Genomic DNA, 19278 nt, shown 5'->3' with positions numbered 1-19278 from the left:
CTCATTCACATATGTTTACAGCCATTGCAATCAATTCAAATCCAATGTCAATACGAACGCTTTTGTAAACGTCGTTGGCGAGATTTTGCAAAAGCTACCACTCGAATCCACTTCATGTCCCTACATATAAATTTTCCTATCACAACTCTTCGAATGCTGCATTTCAAGCGTAGAACAATGATAATCGGTTTAGGAAAGCACAAATCCACTATGCAATCTAAGGGAGATTGCTTTGTTCTGCTGGTAACGAATTCAGATGATTCCGGTCTGCTGATTCGGAGCAATAACTTACCTTCCATTTGGATCTGACTGCGGCTTAACTAATTCGGAAACGTTTTTGCAACTTTGAAACAGAAAATTGAAAGAAAAAACAGTTGTCATATTTTGGACTTCGATTTATTTTAACATTTTCATAGCAATAAACACAATGATCTCACATTCACTCACCTTCAAAATGTGTCCCTATTAGATTCTAGTTTTCTCGAACAACCAATTATAAATAACGTTTGCATTTTATGTACCCTCTACCTTAGGTGCTAGGTCTTATGTACAGATGTTTCGCTACGATGGAGTGAATTTCTATGCATTCTAAGCGGATTAGTCCAAAATAAACTTACTCTAATTAACCTAAATTTCACTAATCACATGTGGTTCCGGCGCCTTTGCCTAGCACGGTGACGATATCTGGAAATGCAAAAGCAAATTTCTTTTGTTAGTTTTCGAGATGGTACTCCACACTCAAAAAAATGGCTTCAAAATCTTCCAAATGTGTACATGCCAAAATTTTATAGAGATTTCGCAAGTTCTAATAGATTGCACAAAAAAAGTGTTTACGAATTCGTGAACTAGCAAAACTACACCGTGATTTAAGTCGTTGGTTTGGGAACACCAGTCACGTTTTCCAGAACGTTCCCGAAAACGTGACTCAAAATACACCGTGATCTTGTTTTTTCACGCATTCATAAACATTTTTGTGCGTGCAGAACTGCATTAAAATCTGTCATCCGTTGGTTGGGTGTGCGGTGTTGCTCCAAATAATAATTGCATTTACGATTTATCGCCGCACGCTTCAAAACAAAGTATGTTTATTGCTTAACAATTTATCTCCATTAATAATAAAACGATATAAGAGCCATGACATGATTGCCATTCTTATATTCCACCAATAAACTTGGGCCCCTTTTAAACCCCTGTTTAAATTCAATGACAGGGCTCTTAATTTCTTGACGCTTTTCAGCCAGTTAATTCAATTTAAGTGAAAATCACGTTTCACGTTTTTCACATCCGCCCAAGATCGGTGTGTTGAAATCATAGTCCTAGGCTACAAACACTATATCATAGCCCTAGCAGCCAGCATGGAAAACCATTAACGCAAATTGGTTTCCAGAAATGCTCTGTTAGCACAGTTGTACCGTATCAAAATTTGATCTAATTTATTATTCCATTACGGCCCTTGGCTCACGGATGTTCTCTGAACATCACCAATCCTGCCTGAACCCAATCAACAGATGTGTGTGAGAGTTTGCAAATAAGGAACGTTGTTGGGAAGCATAGGCGAGGTGACTTACCTTGTCCGCGACAGCCAAAATGCTCCTCCTTGCTGTACGATTGCGGCAGCATCCCAACCATTGGTTACGCTCCCAAAATTGATTTCATTCACATCCAGGTATCCATTTCCTCCCTCTTGCACTCCCCATATGTAGGCTTCTGTTGTTCGTTGGCGCTTGCGATACGATGGCGGCTTAAGTACTTGACTGGCTCCCCGGTTGCAAATGAACTCGAACCGGGCCAGTTCACAGCTACTGCTACGAATGCCAACTGGGCCGGCCGACTCGAGAGAACAGGATTACCACGGCGGCCAACAAGTAGAGCTGGCAGGTGGTTGAGCTATGCCGGGCGATGGTTCCTCCTCGTTGCATAGCGGCGGGATTTTCCTCTGAAAGTGATGGGATATGCACCCGTTAGTCTAAATTGGATGCACTTGCTGCTAAAACTTTTGATGGATTCTTCGAAAGATACAATGTTTGTTTTTTGACGTGACCAACTATCGATAGCAGTTCGATGATTGGCAAAGCAGCAACATCAGCATCAATTTATGAGTTCATGCAACAAACTTAAATCCTATGTTGGTAACTCCCCGGCTTACCGTTCAACACATGCACCATCACGCTGCTCGCTTCCGCAGACGTCGGCATACAGGTGTAATTGCCCGAGTCTAACAGCTTGGCGTCCAATATTTTCAGTCTGAAAGGCACAAATTGAATGCATTTTTAATTGAATAATGCGCATTTTAGTATTCTACCCGTGGCGCACAATATCGATCCATTTCTAAATGAATCAGCTGGAAACTTATTCGGATAACTAGGATATCTGGTCGAAGTTCTAATGGACCACACCAAACACTTTTTTGTCTGTCATTGTTCATGTTTTCGTGTAGCAACTTCAATTAATAACCAATCGTATCGGATGTCCCTCAACACTGAACATAAGAAACACTTCAAAAATGTGTTAATTTCCTTCTAACGAAAAAGTGTCACAGTGCAGCCAAAACGCGTTGTTTGTTGTTTCGCAGAACTTCAACCATGTCATTCAAAAAACCCAGAATACACCCAGTTTTTTACGCGGGTACACAAACCGCGTAATTCGAAAATCCGTGTAAGAATACCTCGAAAAAAAAAACGTGTTAAAACTACACAAAGCGGTAATCATTAACTAACTAACTAATCAACCAATTCTTAAATTGGCAGTTTGTATGATGACAATCCATCTTTAAACGGTTTACTTGCTTCCGGTTGACATTTTTCCATGCAGTTGTTTGCTGGTGCGAAAAGAAATTTACTCACCTCGAGGTTAAAGCTTCGGTCCACTTGAGGTCCACTGATATTCGTGGCGGATATGGTATCGTCGTTTCGTTCAGATGTGTCTCCGTTGGTTTGATGATGTTTGTCCCTGCGAATGAAATGAGCGAAATGCGACGAACGTAAACACCACATCTAATTCGAGTCTTGGGCAAACATAAGGCAACTTATTTACCTCGATACCAGAAGATTGTGCCCAAATCGTGTGGTCCTTGGGTGATGATGCACGTCAGCGTCACAGCGCTGCCAATTTTTACGTATATGTCTGTTGGTCCGAGGATGAGGGCTTTTGCCTCTGTCAATAAAAAAACATGATTTGGCAAATCGCCTTTGACATATTTGGGCTCAGTGAAACTCACCAACTACATTTAACTGAAATGTCATCGACATCTTAGGCACTGTGTTGACTTGGCACTCATAGGCGCCCGAGTCCCGCTGTTGGGCGAATTTAATTTGCATCGTCCAAACTTCAGACCTCTCCGAACGGGTTACCTAAATGAGTGCAGGAGAGAAGCAAATTGAAACACATATTAATAGCAAGCTTCACCAAGGTAAATTGAATTTACCATGAAAGGATATTTGATACCCAACGCACTAAATTTCATTTCAACATATCGATCATATTACACAGCAGAACCCTCTCAACAAAGAAGATTATAAAATTTAATTGACATTGCTTGACATTATAAACATCATTGTCGATAATGAACAATATAATAATGTAGAGCTGGACAGTTCAAGTGAAATTGCAATGAAAACACTCATTGTTACACTCTCTTTTGATTGAAATTGGTCTTCCATTGAAGTTTAATTTATTTATTGTCAGCTACTCTACATATGTTGCTCACCACGCAGCTGTTGTAATGTTCACGCGAAAATGGTATTTGTCCATAAGATTCAAGTACAGGGTGTAAAAAACAAAAAGCGGTAGGTACGTTAGGAAGACACATAATATATATTCGGAAATTCTGTTGCCCTATGGCATAGTCCTAAACCGCAGCCATTTGTTCCCATCCCGCTGTTCGAATCTTGTTTTATCTGATTGATTCACATCGCTCGCACTTCTCCACATCTCGTATTTGAACCGAACTTAGACATTTATTTATTATTTATTTAGATTAAGGCCGAAGTGGCCTGTGCGGTATATAAGAGTCTTCTCCATTCGGCTCGGTCCATTGCTACATGTCGCCAACCATGCAGTCTATGGAGGGTCCGCAAGTCATCTTCCACCTGATCGATCCACCTTTCCCGCTGCGCACCTCGCCTTCTTGTGCCCGTCGGATCGTTGTATCGTTGTCGAGAACCATTTTCACTGGGTTACTGTCCGACATTCTGGCTACATGCCCGGCCCACCGCAGTCGTGCGATTTTCGCGGTGTGAACAATGGATGGTCCTCCCAGCAGCTCATGCAACTCGTGGTTTATTCGCCTCTTCCACGTACCGTCCGCCATCTACACCCCACCATAGATGGTACGCAGCACTTTCCTTTCGAAAACTCCAAGTGCGCGTTGGTCCTCCACGAGCATCGTCCAGGTCTTGTGTCCGTAGAGGACTACCGGCCTATTGCGGAATCTTGCGGAGTCCAAAGTACGTATGATTTCCAGCCACTAAGCGTAGCCGAATTTCTCTGCTGGTATCATTTTTGGCAGTCACTAGTGAGCCCAAGTACACAAATTCTTCAACCACCTCGATTTTGTCATCACCGATGCAAACTCGCGGTGGGTGGCTCACATTGTCTTCTCTTGAACCTCTTCCTATCATGTACATGTACTTCGACGTGTTGATGACTAGTCCGATCCGCTTGGCTTCCCTCTTCAGTCTGATGTAGGCTTCCTCCATCTTCTCAAAGTTACGTGCCATAATATTTATGTCGTCGGCGAAGCCAAATAGCTGGACGGACTTATTGAAAACTGTACCACTTGTGTTAATCCCTGCTCTTCGTATTACCCCTTCCAAAGCGATGTTGAATAGCAGACACGAAAGACCATTACCTTGCCGTAACCCTCTGCGGGTTTCGAAGGGACTCGAGAATGCCCCTGAAACGCGAACTACGCACATCTCCCGATCCATCGTCGCTTCGATCAACCGTGTCAGTTTATCCGGAAATCCGTTTTTGTGCATTAGCTGCCATAGCTGGTCCCGATCGATTGTATCATATGCGGCTTTGAAGTCGATGAATAGATGATGTGTGGGCACGTTGTATTCGCGGCATTTCTGCAGTACTTGGCGAATGGCAAACACCTGGTCCGTGGTGGAGCGTTCGCCCATAAAACCCGCCTGGTACTGCCCCACGAACTCCCTTGCAGTTGGTGCTAGTCGACGGCATAAAATTTGGGAGAGTACCTTGTAGGCGGCGTTCAGCAATGTGATTGCGCGGTAGTTGCTACAATCCAGCTTATCGCCCTTTTTGTAGATGGGACACATGACACCTTCCATCCACTACTGCGGCAAAACTTCCTCCTCCCAAATCTTGGTAATGACCCAGTGCAGCGCTCTAGCCAGTGCCTCACCACCGTGTTTAAATAGCTCTCCTGGTAGTTGGTCAACCCCATGGGCTTTGTTGTTCTTCAGCCGGCCAATCTCCTCCTGGATTTCCTGGAGATCCGGAGGCGGTAAAATTATGTCCTGCGCGCGTTCTCGTAGGTCCATCACCATACCGCCATCTTCGTCTGCCACATCGCCATTCAGGTGCTCTTCGTAGTGCCGCCGCCACCTTTGAATCACCTCACGTTCATTCGTAAGAAGGTTCCCGTTTATGTCCTTACACATATCAGGCTGTGGCATGTGGCCCTTACGTGAACGGTTTAACTTCTCATAGAACTTTCGTGTGATATTAGCGCGGTAAAGTTGCTCAGTACCGTCACGGTCTCGATTTTCCTGCTGGCGCTTTTTCCTCCGGAAAATCGAGTTTTGTCTATTCCGCGTCCGTTTTTATCGTGCCTCGTTCGCCCTCGTGCGGTGTTGCAGCGATTTCGCCCATGCTGCATTTTTCTCTTCTACTAACTGCTCACATTCGCCGTCATACCAGTCGTTTCTCTGCTGATCCGGGGGCACCGTGCCAAGTGCAGCGGTTGCGGTGCTACCAATGGCGGATCGAATATCTCTCCAGCCATCTTCAAGAGACGCTGCGTCTAGCTGCTCTTCCGTTGGGAGTGCCACTTCCAGCTGCTGCGCGTATTCTTGGGCTAGTCTACCGTCTTGTAGCCACCCAATGTTATGCCGTGGCGTCCGACTTCGACGCGTGTTGTACACCGTCGAGAGTTTTGAGCGCAGGCATACTGCAACGAGGTAGTGGTCGGATTCAATATTCGCACTGCGGTAAGTGCTGACGTTCGTGATGTCGGAGAAAAATTTACCGTCGATTAGAACGTGGTCGATTTGGTTTTCCGTTTCTTGGTTAGGTGATCTCCAAGTGGCCTTGTGGATATTTTTGCGGGGAAAGAAGGTGCTTCGGACTACCATTCCGCGGGAGGCTGCGAAGTTTATGCATCGTTGGCCGTTGTCATTCGATACGGTGTGCAGACTATCCGGTCCGATGACCGGTCTATACATTTCCTCTTTTCCTACCTGTGCGTTCATGTCACCCATGACGATTTTGACATCCCGCAGTGGGCATCCATCGTATGTCGGCTCCAGCTGTGCGTAGAACGCTTCTTTCTCGTCGTCGGGTCTCCCTTCGTGTGGGCAGTGCACGTTGATGATGCTATAGAGAAAGAAACGGCCTTTAATCCTCAGCTTGCGCATCCTTGCTTTGTTTGGCTGCCACCCAACCACACGATGGCGCATCTTACCCAGCACTATGAAGACGGTTCCCAGCTCGTTGGTATGGTGGTGCCACAGCTTTGATAGAAGTACCCGCTCGATACCCACTTTTCCACACTTTCTGTCCTGTCCACCAAATCTCCTGCAGCACCACGACGTCAAAGTTGCGGGGACGTAATTCATCGTAGATCATCTTGTCGCAACCTGCAAAACCTAGCGACTTGCAGTTTCATGTTCCAAGCTTCCAATCGTGATCCTTTATTCGTCGCCTAGGCCTTTGCCGATTATATCGAGTCACATTATCTCTTATATTGTTCGTAGTTATTGCGCAAACCTCCTGTCTCGTCAGAGAGCCGTCGTGTCAGGGCTATTTAGCGTCCCACCTAACACCAGGGCTTGGGCTTGTGCGCTTTGAGCGGCACACGGTCGCTTTGGTGGGGCCTACTTGCGGATACATGCAGCTTTTTATAAAAAAAATTAACAGGGCCCACTGTCAAACCCTACCACATCCTAGGCAAGCCCCATAACTCGCAGATGACCTGGGGAGGGATGTTCCCAACAGCTGATGCAACTCGTGGTTCATTCGCCTTCTCACCGTATCGTCCGCCATCTGCATCCTACCATAGTTGGTACACAGCACTTTTCTTTCGAAAACTCCCAGTGTGCGTTAGTCCTCCACTAGATTGTCCACGTCTCGTATCCGGTCTACCGGTCTAATGAGAGTTTTGTGGATAGACACCGCCGCACCGGTCTACTCTGTTCTTTTCGAGCGACTTGCGTGTCCAAAGTACGTTTGATTTCCTGCCTCGATGCGTCTTTGAATTGCTCTGCTGGTATCGTTTTCGACGGTCACCAGTAAGCCCAAGTACACGAATTCTTCAACCACCTCGATACAAAATCGTTGTGGGTGGCTAACATTGTCTTCCACTTAGATTTCCACTTCAGTGTGATGTGGGCTTCGTCCGTCTTCTCAAAATTTAATGCTAATATGAATGTCGTCGGCGAAACCAAATCGTATTACTCCCTACAACGTGATGTTGAATAGCAGACACGAAAGACCATCACCTTGTTTTAACCATCTGCCCGTTTCGAAGGTATTAGAGGATGCCCCTGAAACTCAAACTATGCACATCACACGAGTCATCATTGTCTTGACCAACCGTATCAGTTTATCCGGAAATCCGTGTTCGTGCATTATGTGACAAAGCTGGTCTCGATCGATTGTATCATATTCAGCTTTGAAGCAGATTATTAGATGATGTGTTAGCACGTTTTATTCGCAGCATTCCGGAAATATCTGATGTACGGCAAACACCTGGTTCGTAGAGAGCGTGCAAGAACCAGAGCAGCCAAATAAACGAGTCCCGTGGTATTCGACTCTGAATATGGAAGTTAAATGCTGCCGCAGACGGGACAAGCAAAAGGTGGGTGGACTCCCTGGCCGACGAAGGGGAGAAAACCGCAACAATTGGGGATATTCACCTCCTCTACGATTCTCACGATAACTGAGTGGAGCAAGGATGAATTTGGCCTAAAGTCGTTTGGCATAATGCCGTTTGGCATAATGGTCGTTTGGCATAACGGCCGTTTAGCATAATTGTCGTTTATCATAAGGTCATTTGGCATAATTGTTTATTTATTTATTTATTTTATTTATTTATTGTTATTTGAACTGTGTGATCAATAAGTAAGATTTGTCTAGCAATATATGATAATTGGATGCAGGATTGCACCACGTCGGTAAACCTAAACACGTAAAAATGGAATACGAATTTATTTTTGGGAAGGGGTAGGTTCTTAAAATAGTTCGATGCCCCTCTTCGCTCTAGAAGTGGGGGCTCCCATGCAAATGAAAAACATATTTTTGCATAGCTCGCAAACTAATCGAACAAATGAAATCAAATTTGGCATGTGGAAGTTGTTGAAGACAAGAAATCGTTCTATGCTAGTTCTAGACTCACCCTGCTCAAGAGGGGGGGGGGGGTGGAGGCTCCTATACAAGTAAAAATCTAATTTTTGCATAACTCAAAAATTAATCAAGCAAATATCAAAGAATATTGTGGCCAAATTTAATAAAATTTGGTCGACAAAAACCCCCCTGCCAATAATAGAACAAAACCTGCCAAAGCCGTCTTTCCCCCTATATAACATTATGGAACTTCAGGCCTACAGCTAGGCCATGGCTTTCCAAAGATGGAGGGTCGCAGCCCCCTTCCACAAGATTTAAACAGCCTGGGGGGTTACGACCCACTACTAGGGAAACTAGACCATATGTTCTCTTCCTAGACAGGACTGATGCATGCTTTAAAATAAAGAATCAAAGAGAGAAAAAAATGCAGGATTTTTCAAAAGGATTCATTTTGAAGAATGGATTATATTTTCGCGAGGCTTAAACCTAACAAATGTATCTTCATAAAGAAGGGATCATACTTCCCCTTGCACTGAACCGAGCAAATGCTTGAATTGTAAAAATGAACCATATCATCTTTTGCCTTCTGTCGGGCAAATGCCTCCTATGAATGAAGGAATCTCATCTTCCATTGCCTCTAACTGAGCAAATACTTAAATTGAAAGAAGGAACTAGGGGAAATGACGGATTTGGCAGGTTTTGTTCTATTATTGTCAGAGGGGTTTTTATTGACCAAATTTTATGCCTTCAACCGAGCAAATGCCTGAATTGCACTTACAATTTTGCTATTCGAGTTTACGTCTTTTGTAGTTTGTCTTGTAGTTAACGACGATCTTGCTACTGATCCAGGGGTAAAAGGATGTTATGTGGAAATGGAAAATAATAAAAAGAAAAAAAAAAGTCTCCAACCAATGCTCCTTCAAGCAGTGGTTTGATACAATCTTTAATTTAAAACAAAACAATTCAAAGAATCTCTCTTATAATGTTCGAGCGATAATAATTATAAATAATTGCACATATTATTTTAATTAAGTTATATTTAATTAAGTTAAGTTAATTAAGTTTCGAAATCGGTGATTACATAACAGTTATGCCAAATGACCGTTATGCCAAACGGCCATTATATCAAACGACATTATGCCAAGCGGCATTATGCCAAATGACCTACCACCAATGAAACACACGACAAGTCAGTTACTAACGGGTCTGGGTCATTTGGCATAACGCCATTTGGCATAAAGGCCATTTGGCATAATGGTCATTTGGCATAACAGACATTTGGCATAATTTAGAACTGCAAGAAAAGAGTGGGTCATTTGGCATAACGGACATTTGGCATAATTTTGAACTGTGAAAGCGAAAGGGATATTTCATGTAATGTTTAGCGTAGATAAAATAGGTCGAGGCTGTTTTCTGATAAATTTAGACTGATGCATCTTAAACTGATGATGATGGTAGACATTTTCTGGAACAATGAAATAACAAAATGGCAGAATTGCTTTCATCATTGACTTATTCCCGCCACATGCCTACTTTTAAAGAAGGGATTACATCCACCATTGCTTCAATCCGGGCATGCGCCTTAAGACCGGATCAAGTCCACCATTGCCTTAATCCGGGCAAGCGCCTAGCTTTAAAAACTGAAGCAATACACTTGTAGTAGACGAGTTACTAAAACCAATCAAGTCACATATGAGTAACTGTTGAGGGGGTCCCGTAGCGTAGTTGGCTACACGTTCGCCTCCCAAACGAATGGTCATGGGTTCGATTCCCAGCCCCTCCACCAAACCCTCGTCAGTCGCCGGATGCGCAGCCTATGCGGTGGCGTATTGGGGAGCGCCCTTCCCGTTACGACTGCCTGATAACGACTGGCAAATTGTTCTTCTCGGAGGCATTCCTCCAACGTACCCGGATAAATGGCAACCGAACAATGCAACGATCATTCACGACACGGACAAATGGACACAATGGACTACCGGTGAGATGGCCCAGCAACGATAACAACAATGAATAATGGAAGATCTAAAAATAGATTCTGTGTGGATTCTGGCTGCAGAATACTACAGTAGATCTCGGCACAGTTAAGTGATAAACTTTGTACTGCACTTAAAAATTACTATAATAAAGAATAAAAAAAAATCTCGGCGCAGTAGCGGTTAAGTAACACAGAGTGCCTAACAAATAAAGAAAGGAATAAAAATAAAATGAGTAACTGCAACAAAATCAATCTGAATTGGCTACTCGGGTAAGAGATCACATCTACCATTGATTTATTCCCGGTTAGCGCCTACTTATAAAGAAGGAATCACATCCACCATTTGCCATAATCCGAGCAGAGCCTACTTTTAAAGAAAGGATCACATCTAACATTGCTTCAATCCGGGCAAGAGCCTACTTTTAAAGAACGAATCAAACCTTCCATTGCCATAATCCGTGCAAGCTCCTATTTTTAAAGAAGGGATCACATCCACCATTGCCTCAATCCGGACATGCGCCTTCTTTTAAATAAGGGATCACATCCTCCATTGCCATAATCCATGCAAGCGTTTACTTTTAAAGAAGGGATCGCATCCACCATGGCCTTAATCCGAGCATGCGCCTACTTTTAAAGAAGGGATCACATCCACCATTGTCGAAATCCGGGCAAGCGAGTTCTTTTAAATAAGGAATCACATCCACCATGGTCATAATCCGGGCAAGCGCCTACTTTTAAAAGAGGGATCACATCCTCCATTCTCACAATCCATGCGAGCGCCTTCTTTAAAAGAAGGGATCGCATTCACCATGACCTTTATTCGGGCAAGCGCCTACTTGTAATTAAGGTATCCTATCCTCCATTGTCATAATCCGGCCACACGCCTACTTCTAAAGAAGGGATTACATCCACCAGTGCTCTAATCCGAGCATGCGCCTACTTTTGCATTGCATTGCAAATGCATTCTTCCCACGAGAGGATAATGTCTTTTTAATATTGCTATCGACGGGTGTTATGTTTACTATTCCAAACGACCCTTACTTCTGACGCTGGTCACAATTATGCCAAATGTCCGTTATGCCAAATGACCGTTATGCCAAATGGCCTTTATGCCAAATGACCTTATACCAAATGGCGTTATGCCAAATGATTTTATGCCAAATGACCCGCTCCCGTTACTAACCGAGCCAACCGAGCTGGAAGGTTGGATCGAGCACTTCCAGCATCTTCTTCAAGTTTCGACGCCCAACCGACCATCTACATCTCTGCATGAACCGGCAAGAATACGACGCAATACCTGCATCCACTCAGAAGCCCTACCACTGCAAAAAAAATGAAATAGCCATCCGAAACAAAGCTCGTTTTTAAGGTTTTGAAGCTAACATCTCATCAGAAAACATAACAGGCATTTATTATTATTTTTATTATCTATCTATAGCCGACTCGCAGCTTAGTGTTCATTAAGCACTTCCACAGTTATTAACTGCGAGGTTTCTAAGCCAAGTTACCATTTTTGCATTCGTATATCATCATGAGGCTAACACGATGATACTTTTATGCAAGGGAAGTCGAGACAATTTCCAATCCGAAAATTGTCTAGACCGGCACCGGGAATCGAACCCAGCCAGCCTCAGCATGGTCTTGCTTTGTAGCTGCGCGTCTTACCGCACGGCTAAGGAGGGCCCCATTATTATCTATATTTGGGAGATTTTCAGCCGGAGACTGGTTCATCTCCTTATAACAGGCATTTGACGCCACAATCCTCTGTTGCACCTCACGCTGGCCAAATCGATCTGTTCCACTATTCAACAAAATTGAACATTTTTTCGCTCCTTTTAACCATTTTCAATATACTCAATAATTTTTTTACACTGAATTTACACTGAATACATATTCAGATTTTCTGTATCACGTCCAGTTTGAGATAAACTAGATTTTAATTCACAAAAGTACGTATTTTCATAGAAATTTGGTTTCTCTCCTTTGGTAAACTGAATTTCAGCTGCTCACTTTGAGAATAAAGTTTTCATTTCATAGAATAAGCCTTTGAGAATGCATATTAGCTGTTGTTTTTTTTCAGAAACGATATTTTATTGCAAAAAACGAAATTTAATTAACAAAAGTACGTATTTTCAAAGAAATTTGGGTTTTCTACTCGGCAAAGCTGAATTTCGACTCTTCACTTTGAGGATAAAACTTAAATTTTGTAGAATAGGCCTTGTAGAATGTTGTTGGATTTTATTTGGCATGTTTGGCTCGTTCATTTGTTGTGTAAAACGTAACTTAGTTCACAAAAGTGCGTATTTTCATAGAAATTTAGTTTCTCCGCTCTGCAAAGTAATATTTTGGCTTTGCCCTTTGAGAATAAAGTTTGAATATCGTAGAATTTATCTTGGGGAATGCATACGGTTTGTTGGATTTCATTTGGCACGTATATTTCTTGCGAAAAACGGAAAAAACGTATTTTCAATGAAATTTGGTTTCGCTCCTCTGCAAAGCTGAATTTCGCATTCTCACTTTGAAAATGAAGTTTGCATTTCATAGAATGGGCCTTGTTGGATTTCATTTCACTTATCATAACATGACAAGTGAAGACATTACACTAAAAAGCTCAAAAGGATTTTATTTGAAACGTACAATTGGGTCCTAAATCCCTATTACGTTTATGGTTACAACCAGGGTAGAAATATTTCACAGTCAAAGCAGTGAAAAACATGGATCTCAGTAAAATCTGCTGTCGCCTTCATCGCCGCCGTGGTGAGTGCGACTGGGTGCAGCCGAAAAATCATTTCCAACACCGACTATTCAATTTCGCATTCAGCCACTCACAAGTCGCTCTGACATGCTGCTCAGTTCGCGCCTTACTGTATGACTGTGAGTGGCCCATTTAAACGCGTGGTGATTTTTTTCATTTGCTGGGTGAATGTGTACATTTTGCTGTGGTAAATTTCATTTTCGCGGCGCTGTGGGTGATGTGAGTTCTGTTGTTTACTTTTCTGCCTCTCCGGGAATGTGAGGTTGATTTCAAAGCAGGAAGAAAATAAAAAAATGATATAAAAAACATCACCTTCATCCAGTGCTGCCGAATATTTACAACCCTGGTTACAACCGATAGTGCATCGGTCAAAAATACTTGTAAAAGTCTAAATCAGTAAAAAATATATTTTTGTGTTTGAGACATTGTAGGGCAAATTTTGGGGTGTCCAACTTCTGTTGCTGAATATGTTAACTGTCAAAGGTTGAATCAAGTGCCCTGCGGTGTTTTGCTAGTGCGTTTGAATCATATTATTCCGTACGACAAAGAAGACCGAAAATGTCCAGGAAGCATTTTCATCTATTTTTAAATTTCAAATTAAACAGTGTTCCTTTCGAGTTTTGAGTCGAAAGAAAAACTGATGCGTTCAGGATGGGTAACTTTATCGTTCCCTGAAATAAAATCGAATATCGACTCTTCATAGGACCCAATTATTGTGAAAAACGAAATTTAATCCACAAAAGTGCGAATTTTCATAGAAATTGGGTTTCTCTGCTCTGCAAAACTGAATGTCAGTATTTCACTGTCTAAACAGTAGAAGCATAAGTAGTAGAACGCTAGTGGCGCTGTAGTCATTTAAATTATTTTGCTAAATTATGCATCAACAAGCTTAAATTAGCAATTGGTTTTATCACGAACATCGGTTTGACACTTGTAGTATCGGTACTTTGGCTGCCAGGTCGAAGTTACATAGATGTTAGTAACGCGAACAGGAACGACATTAGCAATCTTATACTTTTGAATCAACTGTCTAAACAAAGTTTGAATATCATAGGATGGGCCTTGAAGAATGCACAAAAGTTGTGCAAAATTAAATTCAATAACCCATATGCATTCTGCAAGGCCAGTTCTATGAAATGCAAACTTCAGTCCCGAAATGAAAAGCCGAAATTTATCTTTGACGAACAGAGAAACCAAATTTCTATGAAAAGACTATCTTTTGTGAATTTAATTCCGTTTTTCACAATCAATGTACGTGCCAAATAAAATCCAACAATCCACATGCATTCTAGAGAGTCTATTCTACATATAGCTTTGTAGAGTGAATAAATCGAATTTCTATGCAAATACGTACTTTTGTTATCCGTTATTACAACAAATCAATGTGCTAAGGAAAATCCAACAAACCATATGCATTCTGCAAGACCTATTCTACGTTACCGTCGTCGGGGGTGACAATGGGTCAAATGGGGGTGACAATGGGTCACTGTTTCAGCTATTCAAAATGCTTGTAGATTAGATTGAATGTATCTGAGGACAAGAAGACTAAAATATGAGAGATTGTTTTGAACGAATTTGCTCTTCGACCTCCAGACTACCGGTGAGAGCGATGACCCATTATCACCCCCCAGACACATTGTCACCTCCGATGGCGGTATTCAAACTTTATTTTCAAAGTAAGAAGCCAAAATTTAACTTTGCTTTGACCGCTGATGCTTCATCGATTAGCTCGATGGTCTCCACGGTAATCGTAACATTGCTTTCCAGACAGGACCTATCGCGCTCAGCTCTGTTCTGCGCCCATCGGCTGTTGATGAACGAAGACGGCTTACGACTAATTGATTTCACCGCCTCCAATAATATGGCATTTTGCAGCACTTACTGCACACAGAATCACAAATCAAGCACTTTTAGATTGATGAACATTATCGAAGTCAGAACATATAGTGGCGCTAACATCGACTCCGACCACTATCTAGTGATGGTTAAACTGCGCCCAAAACTATCTGACATCAACAATGTTCGGTACCGACGGCCGTCTCAGTACGACCTGGAGCTCCTGAAGAAACGTGATGTCACCACTGCATACGTGCAAAACCCTATTGTCGGTAGAGGGTGAGCTCGATCGGGTATGTGGGACTATGTCGGGTATGTGGAATGAAGTCGATGGAATGATTGGTTCGACGAAAAGTGCAGACACATTCTGGAGGAGATGGACGCAGCGCGGACGGTCACGCTGCAGCAAGCGATAGAATGTGGAATGCTATAGGCGGAAATGGAGATAGCAGACCCGGCTCTTTCAGGAGAAAAAACGCTCTTTAACGCCAATTTTTTACTGTAGGACAAATCCTTCAAAAATGCCGTGAATACCAGGTCCCTACGCACTATTTGTTCATCGATTTCAAGCTGGCATACGACAGTATAAGCCACGTAGAGCTATGAAAAATTATGGACGAGAACAGCTTGCTTGGCGATCGGGTCCGCCTGGAAACCAGTGTTACGATCGACGGGGATAATGTACTAAGGGATACCTTCGAGCTTCCAATGGCCAATTGTTAGTAATGCTAGTCGTAAAATACGAAGGCGAAGGAAGTCGGGCCTAGCGCATGCGCATGATATCGATTTTCGACCCATACAATTCAAAACGGTGATAATTGACTTCTAGTTTTCTGATTTTGACACCGAACAAAATGGAGACAAAAATCTTACGATTTTGGGATCAACTCATTTTAGCAAGAGTTTTTAAATGATTTAATTTTTAAACATTTCACTAAATCCGAAGTGAAATGAAAGGCAACCACAGTGTTGGGTGGACTTCATGACAAACTCAAATTTCGAGATTCACTGTAGCGATTCTCACAAAAGTACCATGTCGATTTTGGTTTTCTTTTTGAAAGACCTCATATCTATTAAAAACGGACAAAATATCGGCTTCGGTCTGGAAATTTGAAAATCAAAACCTACTACAAACCTAGAGAGGACAAATCTTGTTGTTTATTTGCATAATAATCATGTAATATTTTTAATACGTTTTTACACGAAAAATAAACAACATTATTGTCCGTTTAATAGTTTCGTTGCAATGTAGGTATATAGATAAAGAATATGATGTAAAAAAATCAGAAAGATAGCAAAATTGATCATTTTGTTTTATTTTTCTCCATATAAAACAAGTTTCCATATAAAACAATGTGAAAATTAACAAAGGACTCTTATGCGAGTAGGGGAAGTTAACGGAGAGCAGTGTTTTTGAATTTCCGCCCGAATTAGTGTTTCAAATAGAATATGAAGGTAACTATCAAGTATCAAATTAGATTTTGGCTTTTCTCGATTTAAAAAAAATGCTTTTTGAATTCTTCCAGCAGCAATGTATTGTACGGATTTAAGTAATCACCAAAAATAGTGAGGACCAGGCGACCCATAGTTGCGAGATCTGAACATGTGTTACTCGACCATAAACTTCCCCTAAATCACATTCAATAAAGTGATCCCTTTTCCAGTTGATATTCCCCGAACTTACCTGGTATCGTTCATCGGAGGTGTAAACAACCATGCCCGCCGACAGGATGTGCAAGTCTCGCTTTCGTATCCAGGAAACCTGTTGGTACGAAGGAAAGCAAACACGTAGACAAATATCAGTGTATATTATCCCGCAGTGGCAAAATAGGAGGGGTTGGGGATGGGTGCATAAAAGGGACGAAAAAACCGACAGTTTTCCACGCCTCGTTCCGATCTGCGCTACTCTCATAACTCCAACCCAATTTCCGGTCGGCAGATTACGGCCCGGAGATAGTGCTTCATCACCGAGACCCAAGCATTCAGCAGGTTTTTCCCCAAGGCCCAATGTGTTGGTGTTGCGCCATAAAGAGTGCATGATTAATGTGTTTACCTCGCACAGCCCGGGACTAAAATTTTCGCAGCGGTTTGTTTACCCACTTGCTTAAGATTAAGTTTAGAATTAGCTGAGATATGGGGAAACGGAGACATAAATTTTGGGAAGATGCTCTTTCGTTAATTTTACTGCTGCTTATGATTGATGACGAAAACGGTGATAATTAAGTAATGTTAAATACCTTAGGTTGAATTGTTTCAGAGTGCGTCTTGGCAAACATTGATTGCTGTTTGGCTGACAGGTTTATGGGCGTTATGTGAAGAAGAACGAAAACTTTTCATATACAGGGAATAAAAGTAAAGTAAATATCTTTTTTATAATGTCTTTTTTGTCTTCTTTGTTTGCTTTGTCTTCTTTGTCTCCTTGGTGCTAGAAACCAAAATTTATTGCTAGAATTTTGTTATACGCGAAGAGCTTTTGTTAACTGGACACAAAAAATCCTGCGATGATTTAAACCATTCAAACCTAATTGAAACGGATGATTTGAATCGCACGGAACAAGTTCGTTGTCTTACAAATCACGTGTGCTTCACGGGAGCCTAAGCCCAAGCAATTTCATCAGTCTCAGTTCTCAGTTCTCAGTCACCAAGCGACGGTGACCGTTACGTAGCGTGTGTTTGGGGGAACATTTAAATCGTCCATGAGTTTTGTCTATTGTTCAAGGGTACATAAAGTAGCAATCAAATGTACTAAGATCCGTTAATTTGCGGTTAAACACGCTCCTTTTAACAATAATGAGTTTGAAATTGGATGCTCGTTCCATATTCCGCCCAATTAAACACAAATGACATCCTCACAGCTGACAAAAACTTCCTGACAGAAATCCTGTAAAATTAACATCGAGCCCAATGAAGATTGAACAACAAAAACTGAAATGTACCACGACGCTCTTCCGCACGCTTTCGATGGGGAGAGGCGAAATACCACCCACGCGTGCTGAACCACCCAGTCGAAATACGTCACTTACCCATTTATCACCGATTTGCTCGACGCGGCAATTGATGAACGCTGTCTGACCCACGCGGGTTGTTATGTTTCGCGTCACGTCGAAGTCAAAATACGGATGCGGGGAGAACTTTTTGATGATGTTGTGCTGCGAACCTGCCCCGCTGCCACCTGTGTTGACGCCGTTGATAATGCCTGGAAGGTAAAGTGCGGAGAGGAAAATTGGCCAAATTAGAGAAAATTGGAACGGTTCCGCGCTTGCGGCATGAATTTGTGAGAAATGTGCAGCTGATGTTTGCATGTTTTGGTTGGTAAGATTGCAGATATTTGCGTTTATAGTATTGGACTTCAACTGTTTGTCTCTGAAATTGCATTGGTATTTTCTTGTTGAATTGTATTCAAATATAATAAAGCAGATCTCAGATCCATGATTCAATGGAACGCATTCACCAACGCATGCGCAACCTTCCCGAGCAGCACACATTCTGTAAATAAGTTTGAATTACTCATATACGACCAACTTCAGCCATATGCGATAAAGAAACAAATCGTTTAGACCGTTTTTCGTTATACCGGATGTCATTTCGGAATTTCGAAACCTAGAATGCTGCCTTGAGAGATTTTAAACGTTTTGATACCCAATCTATTGATCGAATTTCTATACACCACTCAATCGACAGCTTTCAAATATGCATTTTATATATATGCTCCACAGAACCTTCTCGAATTTTCTTCCTAGATGGCATATTCGGTATCGCGCGACTCAGTATCTGTATCTGGGTATGATCACTTCAGTTAAGATTGTGAAAACCATAAGATGTGCATAGAAAGTGGTCTGACAAGTTTGCAGAATCTTCTTTAACAAGTTATTCAAAATAGTTACAGTTGGTGAACAGAATTTGTGTGAGTCTATCTCCACATTTATATTTGAAAATTAGCAAAAGGAAGCCTAAAAAGAAAGACAGGTGAAATCGATTGATCTTCGTTCTCCGTTCAATAAGGTTAAAGTCCACGCCATAGTGGGTTTTTGGTTGGAGTTTGGAAACCACATATCACCCACGTGACTCTACCATACGTTGGTGGGCCCCTCGGGAGAAAAATCATCATCGCTTCTCTTGAGTAATTCCTCCCGCGCCGTGAAGAAGTGACACCAGCAAAAGTAGCAGTTTCTGCAGACTGTTG

General features: G+C 42.2%; 1 protein-coding gene across 1 annotated transcript; it reads right to left on the bottom strand.

Moving 5' to 3' along the window:
* Positions 1 to 387: 387 nt before the first annotated feature.
* Positions 388 to 18679, bottom strand: LOC134216032 (zwei Ig domain protein zig-8-like). The gene is made up of 9 exons (XM_062695065.1): positions 18670 to 18679; positions 18119 to 18291; positions 16780 to 16857; positions 3218 to 3350; positions 3034 to 3153; positions 2844 to 2949; positions 2147 to 2244; positions 1569 to 1936; positions 388 to 684 (listed from the first exon to the last, which is right to left on the bottom strand). The coding sequence occupies exons 1-8, from the start codon at positions 18677 to 18679 to the stop codon at positions 1806 to 1808; spliced, it is 849 nt and encodes a 282-aa protein (XP_062551049.1). The 3' UTR covers positions 388 to 684; positions 1569 to 1805.
* Positions 18680 to 19278: the final 599 nt, after the last annotated feature.

The sequence above is a fragment of the Armigeres subalbatus genome, chromosome 2, assembly GCF_024139115.2.
Source record: "Armigeres subalbatus isolate Guangzhou_Male chromosome 2, GZ_Asu_2, whole genome shotgun sequence".
Taxonomy (NCBI): domain Eukaryota; kingdom Metazoa; phylum Arthropoda; class Insecta; order Diptera; family Culicidae; genus Armigeres; species Armigeres subalbatus.
Note: the sequence above shows the minus strand (reverse complement) of the source record. Positions and strands in the feature narration are given on the sequence as shown.

Bases quoted from the DNA above. Each gene is read 5' to 3' on its own strand.
- LOC134216032 (XM_062695065.1), bottom strand. The intron at 16,858-18,118 runs GTAAGTGACGTA...TCGTACCAACAG, and splicing joins AGCAAATCGGTGATAAATGG to GTTTCCTGGATACGAAAGCG. The intron at 2,245-2,843 runs GTGAGTAAATTT...TGTGCCTTTCAG, and splicing joins ACCGAAGCTTTAACCTCGAG to ACTGAAAATATTGGACGCCA.